The 17,537-nt window shown below is 45.3% G+C and overlaps 1 protein-coding gene across 5 annotated transcripts in view; it reads right to left on the bottom strand.

Annotated features, from left to right (window-relative positions):
• The window catches only part of BAIAP2L1 (BAI1-associated protein 2-like 1), a 76,010-nt gene that overhangs the window by 15,426 nt on the left and 43,047 nt on the right, over positions 1-17,537 (bottom strand). For all 5 annotated transcript variants that reach the window (XM_014550345.1, XM_014550347.1, XM_005879406.2 and 2 more), the window contains 6 exons: positions 7,971-8,032; positions 7,792-7,863; positions 6,367-6,504; positions 5,606-5,758; positions 2,916-3,083; positions 1,194-1,320 (listed from right to left, as the gene is read on the bottom strand). In XM_014550345.1, coding sequence (XP_014405831.1) covers positions 1,194-1,320; positions 2,916-3,083; positions 5,606-5,758; positions 6,367-6,504; positions 7,792-7,863; positions 7,971-8,032 — 720 coding nt within the window. The remainder of the gene's footprint in view (positions 1-1,193; positions 1,321-2,915; positions 3,084-5,605; positions 5,759-6,366; positions 6,505-7,791; positions 7,864-7,970; positions 8,033-17,537) is intronic.

The raw sequence follows: 17,537 nt of genomic DNA, 5'->3' as shown, positions 1-17,537 counted from the left end.
GGACAAGCACCTTAACTGAGCCCTTCACAGCCTCTGAGGTTGGCCCGGAGCTGGTTCCTGGCTCCACAGCCCAAACCGCACTCCGTGGAGCAGCACGCTGTGCACTTTGTGTCTCAATTCAAATACCGCCTGTTATTTACACTCAAAACCAAAATTGGAAAGGAGATTTTTTTCTTTTTAGGTATTTTTTCCAGTCAGATTTTGCTAGCCCACTATTTAAAACAATGTAAGATCTCTCTCTGCTTTCCTCTTTAGTCTTACTAATTACTCTGTAAACTCTGCTAACTTCTCACCACGCGCTCTCTGATTACGTCAGCAGTGCTGAATCCATTAGCAATGTTATTTCCTTTTACCAATAAGAATCATTTGAATGCCTGGGATGCACACAGCATTATGTATTTTAACTGTACATGGTGTATAACTTGCAGTCCTTCCTTCAAAGGCAAATGCTTGCAGACCATTATCTCCCCAGCTGCCATTCGGAAAATCTCATCTCTTCCCCAACAGCTGCATGTGCGCTAACCCGGGGTCTCTCTAGCACACAGCTCAGCGGCCATGACTTTCACCCTGCGAGTCACCCAGAGACAGGGGCTCGCCGCCGCGACAGTCTCCAGGGTCCTGGGCGCCAGACTACTGTAGGCAGAGCTGAGTCTAACCAAAGCCTCCTGAAATGTCCGCAAACAACTGGTCCCAATTTACTGCAATACAGTCAACAGAGCTAAGGACTTTCAGCAGCAGAACTACATACCCAGGAGGCCTGGGTGCTGCTTGATGATGAAAATCACCGATTATAACTCAAACTGAGCCTATTGGTAAGATCAACAACCACAATTTTGTTACGTGAACCTTTATAGTTTTATTGAAAAAAAATTATTACAATTACCACCAAATACAGGACACAGTGGGAGGCTCTCTGTACATCATATCCTATTTCAAAAACAACCTTTCAATAGCATATTTACTCCTGTAAACAGCAATCGGTATACAGAATTAGTATGTGTCAGAAAAGGTGTCACGTATAACACGTCTCCTGGTTTTTCCATAAACCCAGACCTGTGTTTGTTCTGAGGTGTAAGCTCCTCAATGTTGGACATGTGCCATATGCATGCTTAGTCACCGCTACCTCAAGATGCATTTATCCAAAATATTGATTTTAAAGTTTTAGACAGGAATTTTACAGAAAAATGCCTTACCCGAGTTCTGAGCAGCTGTCGCTGGGTTATTGAACATATCAATCAAAGGGCTGGTGACCACTCTGCCTGAAGGAGCCGGGGGCACCTTGGGTGGATACTTAGAAAGGGTGTCGTAGTCTTTCCCAGCCTGTGAAAAAGTCTTCATTAGTTTACTATTGGTCTAACATAGCAATGGAAGTACAGTTTTCCAGGCTGCTCCATATTACATGCTCTAAGTCCCACAGTTCCCCAAGTTCCCTTAGTTGAAGGGCAATACCCCATCTTGAATTATTTAAATAATATGTTTTTTCCATTTTTTGTCTTTAAAAAAACAAAACCATTATCTTTAAAAACAAAACAAAACAAAAACAAAGCAGGCACTCCCGATACTCTCGCCCCCTGGTGACCACTAATCTGCTTTCCTTCTGTGGATTTCAGGCTCCCTCGTCAGTGCTACTCGGCCAGAGGATTCTACATCTGAAATAATTTTCCCACAGAACTTTGAGTGCTTTGCTCCATTAATTTTTTTTTAAAAAAATGTTTTTATTGATTTTTTTTGAAAGAGAGGAATGAAGAGAGAAACATTGAGAGAAACATCATGGACTAGCTGTCTCCTGCACACCCCCTACTGGGAATCGAGCCCGAAACCCAGGCATGTGCCCTGATCGGGAATCGAACCAGCTATCTCTTGGCTCATGGGTCTCAACCACTGAGCCACACCGGCTGGCTGTTCCATTAACTTCTAACATCTTGCTTTGTTAACAAGAAATCTGGTCTGCATAAGTTTCTTTACTTTGTAAATAATCTGTTTTTTCCCTCCCTAGAGGTTTTCCAAATTTTCTCTTTATCCCTAACATTCTGCAATCTTATCGAGGTTTTGGTCATTTCTGCGTGTCCGGGATCGGCCTGGCTGCCACATGAGAGACCAGGCGGGAGGCTGCTGCGGTCTCTCTGAGGGGCTGCAGTCAGAGCAGCGCAGGGCTGAGGGGCTGGACTGGGACATGCTGTGACGATGGAAACGTTAGGGTTGGCCTATGGACTGACAGTGGCATAAGCGAACAAGAGAGAGGAGTTGCCGCATTGTGTCTGAGCTACTGGAAGGACGACACTGCCGTTCACTGGTTCTGGACCAGTTGAATGTGAGATCCCCATTAGACATAGGTGGCGATGCTGGGCAGGCAGTGGAGTGTACCTCCCATGTCTCAGCTGGTCTAACATGTTTCTCCTCTTTCCCATTAAAAAAAAAAGTCCTCGTTCTGTGTTTGCACTGTGTTTTGGAAGTGTTTTGGTTTAATTTTCCAAGCAGTTCCATTCTTCTTATGAGCCCATCAGTTGTTATTGTGTTTTGAGGGCAGAAAGAGAAATGGGAAAAAAATTATTTTAGAAAGATTTCAAACGGATGAGAGAATAGCACCATAAATCTCCATGCACCCAACACCTACCTCCAGTAGTTATCACTTCCTGCACAGAAAGGTGGATTGTTTGGCCCTGGCCAGTGTGGGTCAGTGGGCTGGGCATTGTCCCTTGCACTAAGGTCACCGGTTCGATTCCTGGTCAGGGCACATGCCTGGGTTTTGGGTTCAATCCCCATTAGGGGGAGTACAGAAGGCAACTGACAATGGTTCTCTCTCATCATTGATTTTTCTATCGCTCCCTCTCCCTTCCTCTCTCTAAAATCAATAAAAACATATCTTTTAAATATGCAAATACACAATTGAGATCTTGGAGGTAGTGGGTTCCTACCACACTGCTTCTCTGGACCATTGGCGAAGGCTGAGGCGTCCAGGACGTGGGGGTGGAGCTAGGGGTCTTTATTTCTTCTATCATGTTGATGATTTCCTCTGGCACTTTGGTGGCATCACCGCAGGTTTTCTGCCACCTGGGCAGTTTGGAATTCAGTAATTCTGCCGACTGTAAATCCAAAGGAAACACAATGGCAGATAAATGTGTATTGTCGGAAGAGCTGACAAAAATTACATCAAATGATTATCACTGACAATGTATTGCCGGCTTATCACCAGAAGTATGGGAGCTCTGAGTGAAATTCAGGGAGTAGTTTGAGCCTCTGTGAGTATCTGCTGTCTTATTTGCTGAGAAGGTTGTAGGCTTCTGTTCTAAAAGAATTTATCTTCTCCCTCCCTGTGAATAATTAAGACTAATATAAGGACTGTAAATGATTAAGAACAAGTTCAAAAGCTAAAAGGGAAGGGTTGAGCGATCCGTATTAATCACCAAGAAATGCCAACCACCGCTTTCTCCCTCCCACTCCTATGGAAAACACCTCCAAGACGGGTGGGGGACCCAGTGGACTCAGCTTAGGGAAACCGGATTTACAAGTCACAGGAGTCAGATCTGTGCACAGACGAGGGGCTACAGGCAAAGTGCGGTGGGCCCTGCAGTCAGCGCCAGCGCTGAGGGGCGCTCTGGCCCTCGGGCTGGCAGACCATGGGGCTGAACTGTGCAGCAGAGTCACAGATGGACAGAGAGAAGTCCCACAACCCCAGAGGCTCCCACAAGCCTGGCTTTGCTTCTTACAGCTGGAGGTTCCCTGAAGGCCTTTTCCAGGGCAGCAATCTGCTTGGAAAAGGGAAGCAGGGGGCCTTCCTTGGAACTGGTTTCATAGCAGACACACTGTTTTTACTTAGAGTCTCTGCTCATCAGGTATGGTCTGGGGGTGTTGGTGGAAATCCTGAGAGGGCAAAGCCTGTCCCCCAAACCACCTCTGTGCTGTCACCCCGACACACTAACTGCATAGCCTGCTTCACCCAGGAGCCACTGACAGGACTGGGTGCCTTAGCTGGGGTACGAGACAGCACAGAGGGATGTTCAGAAAGTTGAAGAGATGCATATAGAAAGCAGATTTGGTCTGTGTCCCTCTAAAAAGCCTAACTGGGCCTGGCTGGCGTGGCTCACTGGTTGAGCTTTGACCTATGAACTAGGAGGTCACAGATTGATTCCCGGTCAGGGCACATGCATGGGTTGTGGGCTTGATCCCCAGTAGTGGTTGTGCAGGAGGCAACTGATCAATGATTCTCTCTAATTGTTGATGTTTCTCTCTCTCTCTGAAATCATTAAAAATATATTTTAAAAATAATGATAAAAAGCCTAACTGGGACCCAAGGTTACGTGTAAGAAAGATTGCTAACAACTAGAGCTCCAGAAGTCGGCCAGGTTACCTCACGACACTGAGTGCCCCATCGCCCACAGGACGTCGCCAAAGAACTTCACGGTTGCTTCTGTCCTCTCCAGCCTACGACCCTGCCCCAGGGCACCCTCCCATGTGGAACTAGTAGATGCACTGGTGACAAAAGTGATCACCTAAGGGAGCAGTTCATGCTTGTAACAAGTTTAGATCTTCACTGTTTATTTTTCAAATATATATTTATTTCAGAGAGGATGGAGAAAGAGAATCATTGATCGGCTGCCTTCTGCATGCCCCACACTGGGGATCGAGCCCGCAACCTGGACATGTGCCCAGACCAGACCGGGAATCAAACCCTGATCTCCTAGCTCATAGGTCGATGCTCAACCACTGAGCCGTGCCGGCTGGGCAGATCTTTGCTATTTAGATTTGGTGGCTAAATATTTCTTAAAGACTTTATAGAATACGTAACATGATATACGCATACATACAAGGCCAAGTTTTGTTTTGTTTTTTTTCACCTGAAAAAAAGGGGAAGTTGCCTTATAACCATGCTCTTAGTGCCTCATATCATGCAGCACTCTCCAAATTACTTTATTATGAATAACAATGAATAACTGATGTCAATCAATGCTACTTTTGGATGCTTACATAAACCCAACACAATTCATAATTTAACAAAGAGGAAAGGCCATTGAGTGCATGTTTTGTAATGTTTTCTGGGGATATAAGCTCACAGCTGCTGTGAAGGAGGGCAGGAAAGCTGACGAGATTGCCAACACTTTAAAGAAGAATGAAAAGGAGCTCCGACCACGGGCCCTGATGCTGCAAATGGGGTCTGCGGCCTGGGTACAATTTCCAGGGACACATACACATGGACCCTCGAGGTGAGCATGTTAGACCATGTGGGGAGTGGACCTGGGCCCGGGCCTCACTCTGTGGCTCTGATGAAGGCACTGAGGCCGAAGATGCGGCCCTGGGAGTTGGACAAGAGCTGACTCACAGGCGAGAAACGGAAAAACGTACCATTTCTCAATTACTGAACACTACTTTATCAATGGTTTTAAATATGGACGGATAACTACACTAATGAAAAATATTATAAACATCTATATGTCTATAAATGTCTAAAAGTTAAATATTCAAATTGGCCAAAAACTGTTTGAAATCTCATTGGCAAAATAGGTCCGCTGCTCTGTGTTGGGTTTTGTGTGGAACTGCCTTTAAAAGCATCTCAAGGGCATTTAAAGACGACATAAAACCAATCCACCGGACACAGCGGCCGCCGCACCTGCAGGTGGTAGTGCTGCGTGCGGCTGGCGAAGCTGCAGTGCTTGTCCACCAGGAAGCAGAAGCGCCTCTTCTCCTCCAGGAGTGCCTCTCTGCAGCCCTCCGCGATGAACCTCTGGATCTCGCTCTGGCGAGAGGTGACGGTTTCTATGTACTAGGAAAGCAAGGAGCAGTTATGCAGTATGACGGGAGGAATCAAGCAGCTGCTCAGCCCAGCATTTATCTTCTGCCATCTTTATACTCGGTTTATTTGGATAAAGGAGTAACTACTAAACACAGATAAACGTTACACAAAATAACTAAGTTGTAACCTGGCCCGAGCAGATAGCATCATTTTTATCAAGATCCCTGACTCCTCTGTGAGAGAAGCTGCCAAAGGCCTTACATTCCAGGGGGCTGTTGGCACAAAGTATCGCTTTGTACTCCAGGGAGAAGAGCCTGTTGCTTTAGAATCAGAAAGTCTGAGTTCAAATCAAAGTGTCAACCATATGACTTGACTTAAGCCCCCTCCCCACCTGTAAAATGGGGGTAACAATGCTCACCCTCCCTGAGTGGGCAGGAAATGCCCATGTTTTTAGGAGGCCAATGACTAAGCATGCTTCACCCTGGAAAAGTCTGCAGCAGCTCACAATGCGAAGTCAGATGCTCACTTTTAACTTCAACAGCAGCTCAGCCGTAAGTGGATGAAGGGCTAACTGCAGTGAACTCTTCCCGCAAACTATAAATCATCACCAACAAACAAAGTCATGCTGAAGAGCTTACCTCAATTTCTTTGTGTTCGTATTTGACTGCATTTCGTCCTCCTTGACTTTTCCTTCTGATCTTCTTCAATTCAGCTTGAGATTTCTCCAAAGAATCTAATTTATTCCTGTGTTCTGTTTGGTATCTTTTGAGAGTGGCCTGCAAGTTAAACGTTGCACTTATTTCACTATAGCAGCACCATACAAACCCGAAGGCAGCTATTTTGCCAGCATTTTCACTGGGTGTGGCCGGTCTGCCTCTCACTTCACACCACCCTCCCTGGGCCATGGTCCTGCACACCCTCACTTCACACCACCCTCCCTGGGCTGTGGTCCTGCACACCCTCACTTCACACCACCCTCCCCGGGCTGTGGTCCTGCACACCCCCACTTCACACTTCCTCTCCCTTCAACTTTAAGGTTTGATGCTTTGTCCTAAAGTTCTGTTTATATGAGGGGCTCTTGATCAGAGGGCAGCTCTCAGGAGACAACGTCTTTTCTTTCTCTTATTCCTTCTTTCCTCCAGGGTGTTTGGACCCTGGGTGGTCAGTACTTTGGTGAGAATAAGTCAACAATATTAGATCCCAGGTTCCTGTTTTATGACTTATGATTTCAAGAAAGAGACTGAAGAAGTACAATCAACTCCGGTCATTTGGGAGCTGTGCAACAGTTTTTTATTGGAGCCTGACAGACCTAGGTTAAAATTCTGGGTTCCTCCCTCATTTCCCGTGCGACTTCAGCAATTACTTAATTTCTCTAAGGTCCACTTCTGCCCTCTAATCTGTACAGTGAGGATAATATGAGTTCGTTCCCACATTTAGGAGTTTCTGTAGGGATGCTTAGCATCACACCCTACACCCCGCTCCGCAGCCCCAGCTGGTCCTGCGCCTTCCTCTGAGCACGGCTTATTGCCGCACGGGGTCTTGGTGAGAAGAAAGGGGACTCTGGGTGGCAGTGGGGGGAAATGGGAAGAGCCCTATGTGCCGGGCAGGACCAGGAAGGAGGAAACTGCTGGAACCGACAACACCAGGTGGCGGCAAGAGGTCAACGCAGGAGCGGCCTCTGCCATCAGACCTGGCACCCAGACGGTGCTCTCCCACACCCGCAGTCCCACGGAGCCGGCTGTGAGGGCCACAGCTGCTCCAACACAGATGCAGCTGTCGCCAGCACGTGTGTGGGCTTGGGGGCAAGGCTTCCAGAAGCAGCAGGATTCCTCGCAGTATTTTTTCTATGCTTTTCAATAAGAATCCTGAGTGTTAGAAGAAACAAGCCCACTCAGCCTCAAGGGACCTGTCTGTCTGTGCATCGTGCACACCCTCAACACAAGCTCCCTCCATATCTGCTGCTGAGTCAGGCTCAGAGTCAAGTGAGTGCAGCCTCCTGGACAGCCAAGCCCCGTGCCCGCGCCTGCCTCCACCACGGAGGCAGAGCAACGCCGAATACTCACGGTCATGTATTTTACGTCAAGTTCTGTCTTCTTCTCCAGCTCATGTATAATCTCTTTGTGGAATGCTTTGAACTGTTAACAAAAGGAAATAAAAATATTCATATCAGATTTGAGATGTTAAGCAAAATAAAATTTAAAAAGAAATACATGTTGTAAAAATAGAAAAAGAGTTCACATACATTTTCTCTAAAACTCTCATCAAGTTTCTGGTGGGTACTTGAAATCTCTATGAGAACGTGGCCTGAGAACAAAACCAGACAAGTTAGGGGGGGAAGCCATTGTGTGGTATTGTAAAGAGGGGAAGGGAAGTAAAAAAGTGCCTCACAGTCCATTGCTGCCCCCAGAACCCGTGGGCGTCCGTTCCAGACACTCAGACAGCTGACCATGCCCCATGATGGGGTGGGCACCAGGGGACGCAGCTGGTCACAAACTCACTCTACAATACCCTTCCCTCAAAGGAATGCCAACTCTGTCTTAAAACTCATCTGTTCTTTCTATATTTGTTCATTCCCTGCGCTCAACTTATCTGGTTTAATTTTAAATTCTCTTAAAAAGGATTCTCTTGGTCATTATAGTGACTAACTATAGGAACAAATGCCTTATTTTTATCTACTCCCTAGAGCAGTCTGAGTTTCTATCAGTCAGAAAAGATAAAAGCTTTTTTTGTTTCTCACATTAGTTCTCGTTTCATCTGGAAGATACGATGCTGTGGAAACCCACGGCGGGCGGGACGGCGCTCTGCCTCGTGTCTCCTGGGACGCTGTCCATTCTAAAGACCATCGCACGTGACAGACAGAATGTCCCAGGACAAGGGGGGCTTACTCCAAAGAGCAGTGGGACGAGCACCTGCTTGGAAAGCACATCTCCCGCTGTTCATGGCCGCTCACAGCTGCGTGCACATCTCTGCTCCTAACTCTGATGAAGATGAATGAGTGCCTCTCTCTGCCAACTTATCTACAGGAACCAAATAGTCTGGTAGCTAAGAGCTGGGAAAACCAAAAAACCACACGGACAACCCCCAGACTAGACCAAGAGATTAAATGTGCTGGCAGGTCACCCACAGTTCTCTGGGGGAAATGACAGGCTATGGATGAGGTAGTATGTGGAGAGAGAAAAGAACACCGACTGGACTAGGACTTCGGCCACACCTCCACACGATGACTCCACCAGGCCCTGTTCTCAAAATGTTGCAAGACATCGACTTTCAAAGGGCTAGCCCAGCCTTTCCTACATCTTCAGACTCAGAAATGAACATGTCCACTCGAATGTCCTGTTAGGCACCGCACATTCAACATGTCTAAAAGTGAACTCACCCGCTCTCTAACCCCAGATCGTGGCTGCCAGCCAGCCGGGCACACCTGTGTGATACCCAGTGCCAAAGACGCATTCCCTTGTGCATGGGGTACCATCACTTGGGCCACTTCTAGGGTGAAACCATGGCCCCTACTCGTCCTGCTACCTTGGGTAACATGTGTGCCAGCCCTTCCTTGCCCAGGAGAGAAGGCACATGGGAACAGCACGTGGAGTCTACATTCGTTTTCTATGTTCCACCAGAAGAGGAAGAGGAGTCCCCCAGTCCAACCTGCCAGGTGGCCCTCTAAGGGTGCCCTCCCCCCCGACCCCGCCCCTGCCAAGCTCTTATCATTACTCTGGCCTCCCAGCTTATTCTCTTTGATCTTCTTCCTCACAGGTGCCAGGGGTCTTTCCAAATGCAAAGGTCACAGGTCCCTCCCCATGGCGTCCCAGATGAACCAACTCCTCAGCAGGAAGCCCGCCTGCACAGCTCTGCTTACAATGACAGTGGTCCGACCATGGGGGCGGGTGGGGGGCAGAGAACCTCCTGTAAGACAGGACTTGATGAGGTTACAGGTGCAGAGCCTGTAGTCCCTAAGGAGCCCCTAACAGAACAGCCTGCTGGAGAGTGAGGGCAGACTCATCCCCAGCGCCCACGGGTCCACCACGCCAAGTAATCAAAGTGCCCGCTCTACACCCCTCATTTACCCCATAATTAAGTTCTCCTGAAGCTCAACACGGAACAGAGTTCTTCACAAAGGAAGCCCTCACGTGACCAAGAATATAATTACATCCATGTCACTTTATATCATTTGGTCATTTCAGATAGTGCAACAACCCACGTAACTTTCACATCTATGTTAAACACATAAGTAACTCTTGGCGGCAGATAAAGAAAACAATAGCAAAAGCCCACCTCCATTACTTGAAAATCAAACACTCTACTCTTGGCAAATCAGATCTACTTAAAAAAATAAAAAAAGTCTAAAAACAACTTTGCTTAAATCAGTCAGAGTGATTTAAGCTAGAATCAAGGCATTTGTATTTGTTCGTACTGTCAGGAACTTTATTTCTATAACCTTATTTATATAATGTAGATCTCTGAGAAGCGAGCTGCCAAAACAGAAGTCTGTGCCAGTGTGGGCACTGCTGCACTGCGCTCTGGCGGAGGCCCCGCTCCTGCACCCCCCTTGCTCCCCGCACCCACCTCAGCACTCTCGGCCTCCTGCCCACAGTCCTCCCAGCAGGCAGCGGGGTGGGAGGTGGGGGAAGGAAGGCTCAAAAGGTTTAGTGAAAAGCCCATTCACTCTGTGGGCAGGAACCAAACACCTGCCCCTACCCTTGTTATTCCTGTCCCTTGCAGCTTGTGGAATTTAAATGCCAGCCTCATAGCAGCAGCCATGGAGTGCTCGGTCATAAAAAGGATCAGAAAACATCTTTATTGTGACCATGCAAGCTGCCAACAGTGTATTTTGAAACAGAACATGAAAACGGCCTTTATGTTTAATCTACAGAAGTTTATTCTTAGGTACTACGTGTTGCTTTATGTCTGAAACGTGGTATCACACACGTTTGTTTACTCTTAGCCCTGTAATCTACTTTTTCATAAATTACATTTAAGAAAAATATTTTTTGAAAAAAGAGGGTGGAGTTGAGAAAGCACAGCCCAGATTCTAATGGAACAGAACTAAACACACACACCCAAACAGGAATTAACGTGTTGATCCCAGAAATCACAGCACAGCGTGTAACAAATCAACCATTTACTTTTTTTCCCTTTTAGGTTTTGAGTCAACATTTTGGGAAGAAACTCATAGTAGGTACAGTCATGTGACTAAGTCGGAGTATATTATGTTCTTAAATGGCAATATTAAAGGAATTTAAGTTAATATAGCTATTTTAAAATCATGAACTTGACATAATTAAAAGTCAATGTCTACCACTCATTTTTCCCTAAAATTCATATAATGGCGAATTTTAGGTACTATGAACAAATATGTCCAACATTTTGGGGACAATATTGTCTAAAGGTTAATATTTAGACAATAGGAAGTATGAACTTAAAATAAAGTTACATAAAAATTTTTAAAAAGTATTGGTATAGGCCCTGGCCGGGTACTCAGTTGGTTAGAGCGACATCCCAATACACCAAGGTTGCAGGTTCGATCCCCAGTCAGGGCACATATAAGAATCAACCAATGAATGCATAAATAAGTGGAACAACAAATCAAAGTCTCTCTCTCCTATAATAATAATAATAATAATAATAATAAAAGAGTATTGGTATAAACACATAGTTTTCATCTGAAATACAGACTAGTCATTGGACTATTAATATATCTTCAACTAGATAATTCTTCATCAAGTCACAGTAGAAATTTAGAGGAACGGAATGGGGACACTAATGGACCAGAATAGCACAGAACACGTGAATATAAAGCCATACATGTTATTTTCCGTTTATATTTGGCCACGGGTAATCAGAGCACATTTATTATTTTAAGAAAGCACAGAGCAATGACCGACTCACACACTACGGCCTCCATGTTACTTCAAGTGGAAGCAGACAATGAAACGACAGCGTAGAAGCCAGCCTGGCCTAAAGTTACACTGCATGGATTAACGTAGAATGACCAAAAATGTTACTGAAGAAAGGATCCACTTTTCCTGACTATTTTCCAAATCTCAAATGAGAGGAGAAAATACAATGGAAGTAAAAGTAAACTACACAAGTAGGTAGTGCAAGGATTAGTCACCCACCCAGGCTGAGAGGCCAATTATGTCATGAACCTGTGACCTCACTTGAAAGGCTTTGCCACCTAAGAATAGCTCCAGGGGCCATGTAAACCCAGTCCCTGGGTGCAATGGGCGGTGCTCTCCTCTGGTCGGTGCTGACACGTCCCAGTGAACAATGTGCATGGAGGGGTAATGCCAAGAGTAGGGGAGCATCACTGAACGTTCCTCCAAAAGTCGGGCCTCTGACTTACCCACTGCAGTACCACAGTCCTCACTGACCCCTTGCACAGAGACTATACTTATTCTGCCATTCATCACCGTGTATCCCATCTGATGAAGACAAATGGGACACACAGGGCCTTCACAATAGGGTTACGTAGTGTCCTAAAGTTCCCTCATTGTCTGAGGTGAAAGTGCAGTGCCACTAACATCTGACTTTGATAAGAAAAGACACGTGCTAACACCTCCAGGGTACACCTGAAAGGATCAAATGCCTAATTACCAAGCTAGTTTCTTCTTGCCCTTAAAAAAGAGGATGCGCTCTAACCAGTTTGACTCAGTGGATAGAGCGTTGGCCTTAGGACTGAAGGGTCCCAGGTTCGATTCCCGTCAAGGGCATATACCTTGGTTGCGGGCACATCCCCAGTGGGGAGTGTGCAGGAGGCAGCTGATCGATGTTTCTAACTCTCTATCCCTCTCCCTTCCTCTCTGTGAAAAATCAATAAAATATGTAAAAAAAAAAAAAAAAAGAGGATGAGAAGAAATGAACGTAGGACAGAGAGCAGAAAGCAAAAAATGTAAGTAAAAAAAAGAGGATGAGAAGAAATGAACGTAGGACAGAGAGTAGAAAGCAAAAAATGTAAGTAGACAATATAGTCCAAATAAAAGACGATGATTGTTAGGATTAAAAAAAAGCAACAACACCCAACTCTATCCTGCTTAGATGAGGCCTTAAATATAGGGACCCAGAAAGGCTGAAAGAGAAAGAATAAGATAGTATGGCAGGCAAGTCACAGATTGGGGGAAAATAGAGTACACAACTGATAAAAGACTTGTATCTAAAACACGTAAAGAACCCTTAAAACTCAACAATAAGGAAGCAAGCAACTCAGTTAAAAAAGAGCAAAAGATCTGAACAGATATCTCACCAAAACAAGACATACAGATGGCAAATAAACATTTGAAAAGATACTCTGCATCATACGCCAATGGGAACTGGAAATGAAAACAACAATGAAATGCCCCCACTCACCTACCAGAATGGCTAAAATCCAGAAAACAGGCAACACCAAATGCTGGTGAGGATGTGGAGTAATAGAACTTACGTTCATTGCTAGCAGGAATGCAAAACAGTGCAGCCACTAGGCAAGGCAGACCTGCAGGTTCTTAGGAAGGTAAATAGTCTTACCATTATCTAAGTCACCTGAAATCTTATGTTCACAGAAAAACCTGTATATGAATGTTTATAGCATCTTTATTCATACTGCCAAAAACTGAAAGCAACCAAGATGAATGGATAACCAAACCATGGTACATCTGTACAATTGAATATTATTCAGGAGTGAAAAAGAAACTATTAAGTCACAAAAAGACATGGAGGAAGCTGAAGTGCACATTGCTTAGTGAAAGAAGCCAGTCTGAAAAGGCTACATCCTACATAATAAAAGCCTAATATGCTAAATGTCTGGTCAAACGGTTGGCCGTTCAACCAATCAAAGTGTAATATGCTAATGATATGCTAAGGCCACTCAACCGCTCACTATGACATGCACTGACCACCAGGGAGCAGATGCTCCAACCAGTAGGTTAGCTTGCTGCTGGGGTCCAGCAGATTGGGACTGAGCGAGACGACGGGCCTGACACGCCCTGGAGCCCTCCTGCGGTCCTTCCCCGGCTGGCCAACCTCCTGCATCCCTCCCTGGCCCCCATCATGCACTGGTGGGGTCCCTCGGCCTGGACTGTGCCCTTTCGCAATCTGGGACCCCTCTGGGGAGGTCAGAGAGCCAGTTTTGGCCCGATCCTGCAGTTCAGGCTGAGGGACCCCACTGGTGCATGAATTCGTGCACTGGGCCTCTAGTATTACATATGACATTATTCTGGAAAAGGCAAAACTAGAGACAGTAAAAAGATCAGTAGTTGACAAGGGTGGGGGGGGAGTGAGGAGTAGACATTGTAATGGTAGATATATCATTAAACATTTGTCAAAATTCATAGAACACAGCCCTGGCTGGTGTGGCTCAGCTGGTTGAGCATCATCCCAAAAGTTGTAGGCTTGATCCCAGGTGGCTCAGCTGGTTGAGCATCATCCCATGCACCAAAAGTTGTAGGCTTGATCCCAGAAGGGGGACATGCAGGAGGCAGCCGATCCATGTTTTGCTCTCACATCGATGTTTCTCTCTCTCTCAAAATCAATAAACTATTTAAAAAACAAACAAACAACAAAAAATAAAAAAAACCCAACAACTCATAGAACACAGCAAAATCAATAAACTATTTAAAAAACAAACAAACAACAGAAAATAAACCCCAACAACTCATAGAACACAAAGAGTAAACTCTAATGTAAACTATGGATTTTAGTTGCTGATGTATCAAGATTGGTTCTTATCTATAACAAATGTAACAGCAATGCAAGATGTTACAAACAGGGGAAACTGAGTGGGGAGAGAGCAGAGTGTGTGGAAACTCTGGGTAAGATCTGTTCAATTTTCTATAAATCTATGACTGTCCTAAAAAAATAAAGTCTATTAATTAACAACAATAACAAAAAGAAACATCGAGGCAGCCATCTGCAACTACAGTGAGTAGGAGCCAGCACCTGCTTGGGGGACAGCACATGCGTGTCTGAATGTTTCTGGAAGGTGCAATGGATAAGAACTCCATCTGATTCTTAGCGATCTTGTGCCCCTGTCTGGCCTACACAGGCCTTAAAAGTCCAGTCAATAAGTAAGTATATTGAACAAATGAATGAAAGGGTCATTGCAGTGAAAAGGGACGTAAAGAACAGTGACAGAGAGCAGGACAAGAGACTCCAGCAAAAGCCTGACCCATCCGAAGGTAGCGTCTGTCATACTGGATTTTATTTCATAACAAATATCGCACTTTTATTATTTCTATAATAAATACGATATTTGTTGCAGAAATTCCTATGGGAAAATTAGTTTTGTTGAACCTGAATGCCTGGCCGTCACCTTGCCATCCTTTTCTCCGCCACTGAAACAACTACTTTCAGATGAAGAGAGAGGCTTTGGTGAGGCAGCTCCTGGAGTGCGGGTGCCCGGCACCCCGCAAAGTGAGCCCCTCAGGCAGGACTGGCACCCACACCGAGCTGTATCCAACTCAGAGTTTTCAGGAGCAAATTCCTGGCAGCTTTCAGTTAACCAAGGTTTACTAACACAGAGGTCCGGTCTCAGAGGATCCTGAACCACAAACAAGATTTTTTTTTTAAACAAGGGACATTTTTGTTTACAAAATTTTCCTTTTGCCAAACAAGAAGCTACAATCCCAGACTATGTGGGCTCAGTGCTGGACACTTGGCAACCCAAGGTGAGAGGATTAAGTGTCCTAACACGGGAAAGGCGCCAAGAGCAAGGCACACACAAGACTCAGTGTTAGATTCCTTCCAGCTTCCCCGTTTCTGGTAGAAAGTGGGCCGGAAGGGAGGGATGGTGCAGAGCGGATAAAGTCGGACGAACCACTTATTGAGGAAGTTTAGCAATAAGAGAAAAGTGACATAAGGTAGCTAGAGATGGCAACACGAAGCACTCTTCCTTTTTCTTTTAAGAAAGGGATGACTTAAGGTGTGAGGGAAGAATGCATGGAAACCAATACGCCCTGTATGACGGACATGTGAGTTAATTCCTAACCTGCATGTAAGAAATGCTTTACAAATAAAATATCCTGGCTATTTTAAGCTCAAGTCTTTTCAGCGAGGCAGAGAGGTAAAGTAAGCAGAGGGTACCAGTGACCCAGTCCTCAGTGCGCAGGGTGATGCCGAGCAGAGGTGTTCTCTGAAAATGGTAACTAAATAACTAAACGTCATGTCAGGGTGCCATGCAGGCTGATAAATCGACTCGGAGAGCAAATGGGATGTTTCTTACCGTTTCATTTTGATTAGCGATTAAACTAAGCCAGCCTGCCTGCTGCACACTAGGAACATCAAGTTAAACGAAGGACAGGATTTGGATGAAGAGCCACTGTTTCCCGAGTTGGATTTTAATGTGCTGCTCTTATTTAGCTAAAGGACAACGGCAGTTTCTTCAAGGTTATCAATTATATATCACACAGGGATAACTGATCAATTTCACATCCATATACAGATCACAAGTGATTGTTTTATTTACACCCAAATGTAAAATACAGCATTAAAAAGATTAAAAGTTTTCTACAAGCTATTATATCAGGTGAGGTAAGTTTGACATTAATTATTCATCTTCCTTTTTCATTGATTAGTAGATTAAGGCTAAAATGCAACCATTTTGATTACTAGTGAAAATGAAAGCAGAGTATTATCAATAATAAATGAAGCTCACAACTAGTTATTCCTTATGGTATCACTAATTAACTGTAGGCATTTCCATTCAAGTTAAAAAAATGCCAAAATTTTTTTAAGTTTTTTTTTTTTTTTTATGTTAAAAAGGACCGGTTTTGCTCTGTGGTTAAAGTGTCGGCCTTCAGACCAAAGAGTCTTGGGTTCAATTCCCAGTCAAGGGCACATACCTGGGTTGCAGGTTTGATTCCCAGCCCCCAGTAGGGGTGTGTGCGGGAGGCAACCAAACGACGTGTCTCACATTGATTTTTTTTTCTCTCTCTCCCCCACCTCCTCCCTCCCTTCCACTCTAAAAATCAAGGGAAAAAATATCCTCTCGTGAGGATAAACAAACAAACCTGGACCCTGAATCACAAAGATGTGGACAATGCCGAGGTAAAAAAGGTGCTAAGAGACAGTTTTCAGTTCAGTATTACTGAGTAAAACCATCTTACATATTTTAAGTGAAGAATTTTTCAACAAGTTTAAAAACACAAAATAAAACAGACTACAGATCCCAACTTTCAGTCAGAAAGCCATTTTTCCTTTGACCTACAACCACACACCCCTCGGAGATTTTGGGTGGTCCTACTATGATTGAATTTAAGGAAGATTCCACAAAACTTAGTATCCGTTTTATTATCTCTTCCTCCACACTGACCACTGAACCACAGAAGGAGAGCAAACAATGACCCTGTGCCATCCCGGTTCAAACGTCCCCCTCCCCCTCCTCTACCTTAGGGGGAAGGTGACAGACAGGGCACACCACTGCAGGACCCTCCAAGACAGCCATGGCTTCATGGCTTCAGTCCTTCCCTGTGCCAAGCGCTGTGCTAACAACCCCTACAGCGATGGCCTTACTGAGTCCTCCCAACCGAAGGGAGGACTACCATTACCCTCATCACACAGGCGGCCACCGAGAGGCTCTTAGGTGGTTTCCCCAAGGCCACACAAGGACAGGTGGAGGGGCCGGAATCTGAACACGTCTGATCCTGGGCCTCACTTGTAAGTACTCTGCACCCTCCTCCCATGTGCGGAGAGAAATCTTGTCCAAGAGGAATTGGGTGTCTCTACTGTGTACCTGAGGGGGGAACAACGCCCGTCATGTGGGAGTTACAGGAAAGGGATGTCTGCTTGCCATTGGCCGGAACACCTGAATGATTAGTGCTGTTGGAAATGGACCAGGCTA

Source organism: Myotis brandtii, unplaced genomic scaffold, assembly GCF_000412655.1.
Source record: "Myotis brandtii unplaced genomic scaffold, ASM41265v1 scaffold6, whole genome shotgun sequence".
NCBI lineage: Eukaryota > Metazoa > Chordata > Mammalia > Chiroptera > Vespertilionidae > Myotis > Myotis brandtii.
This window is presented reverse-complemented; position numbering and strand designations above follow the sequence as displayed.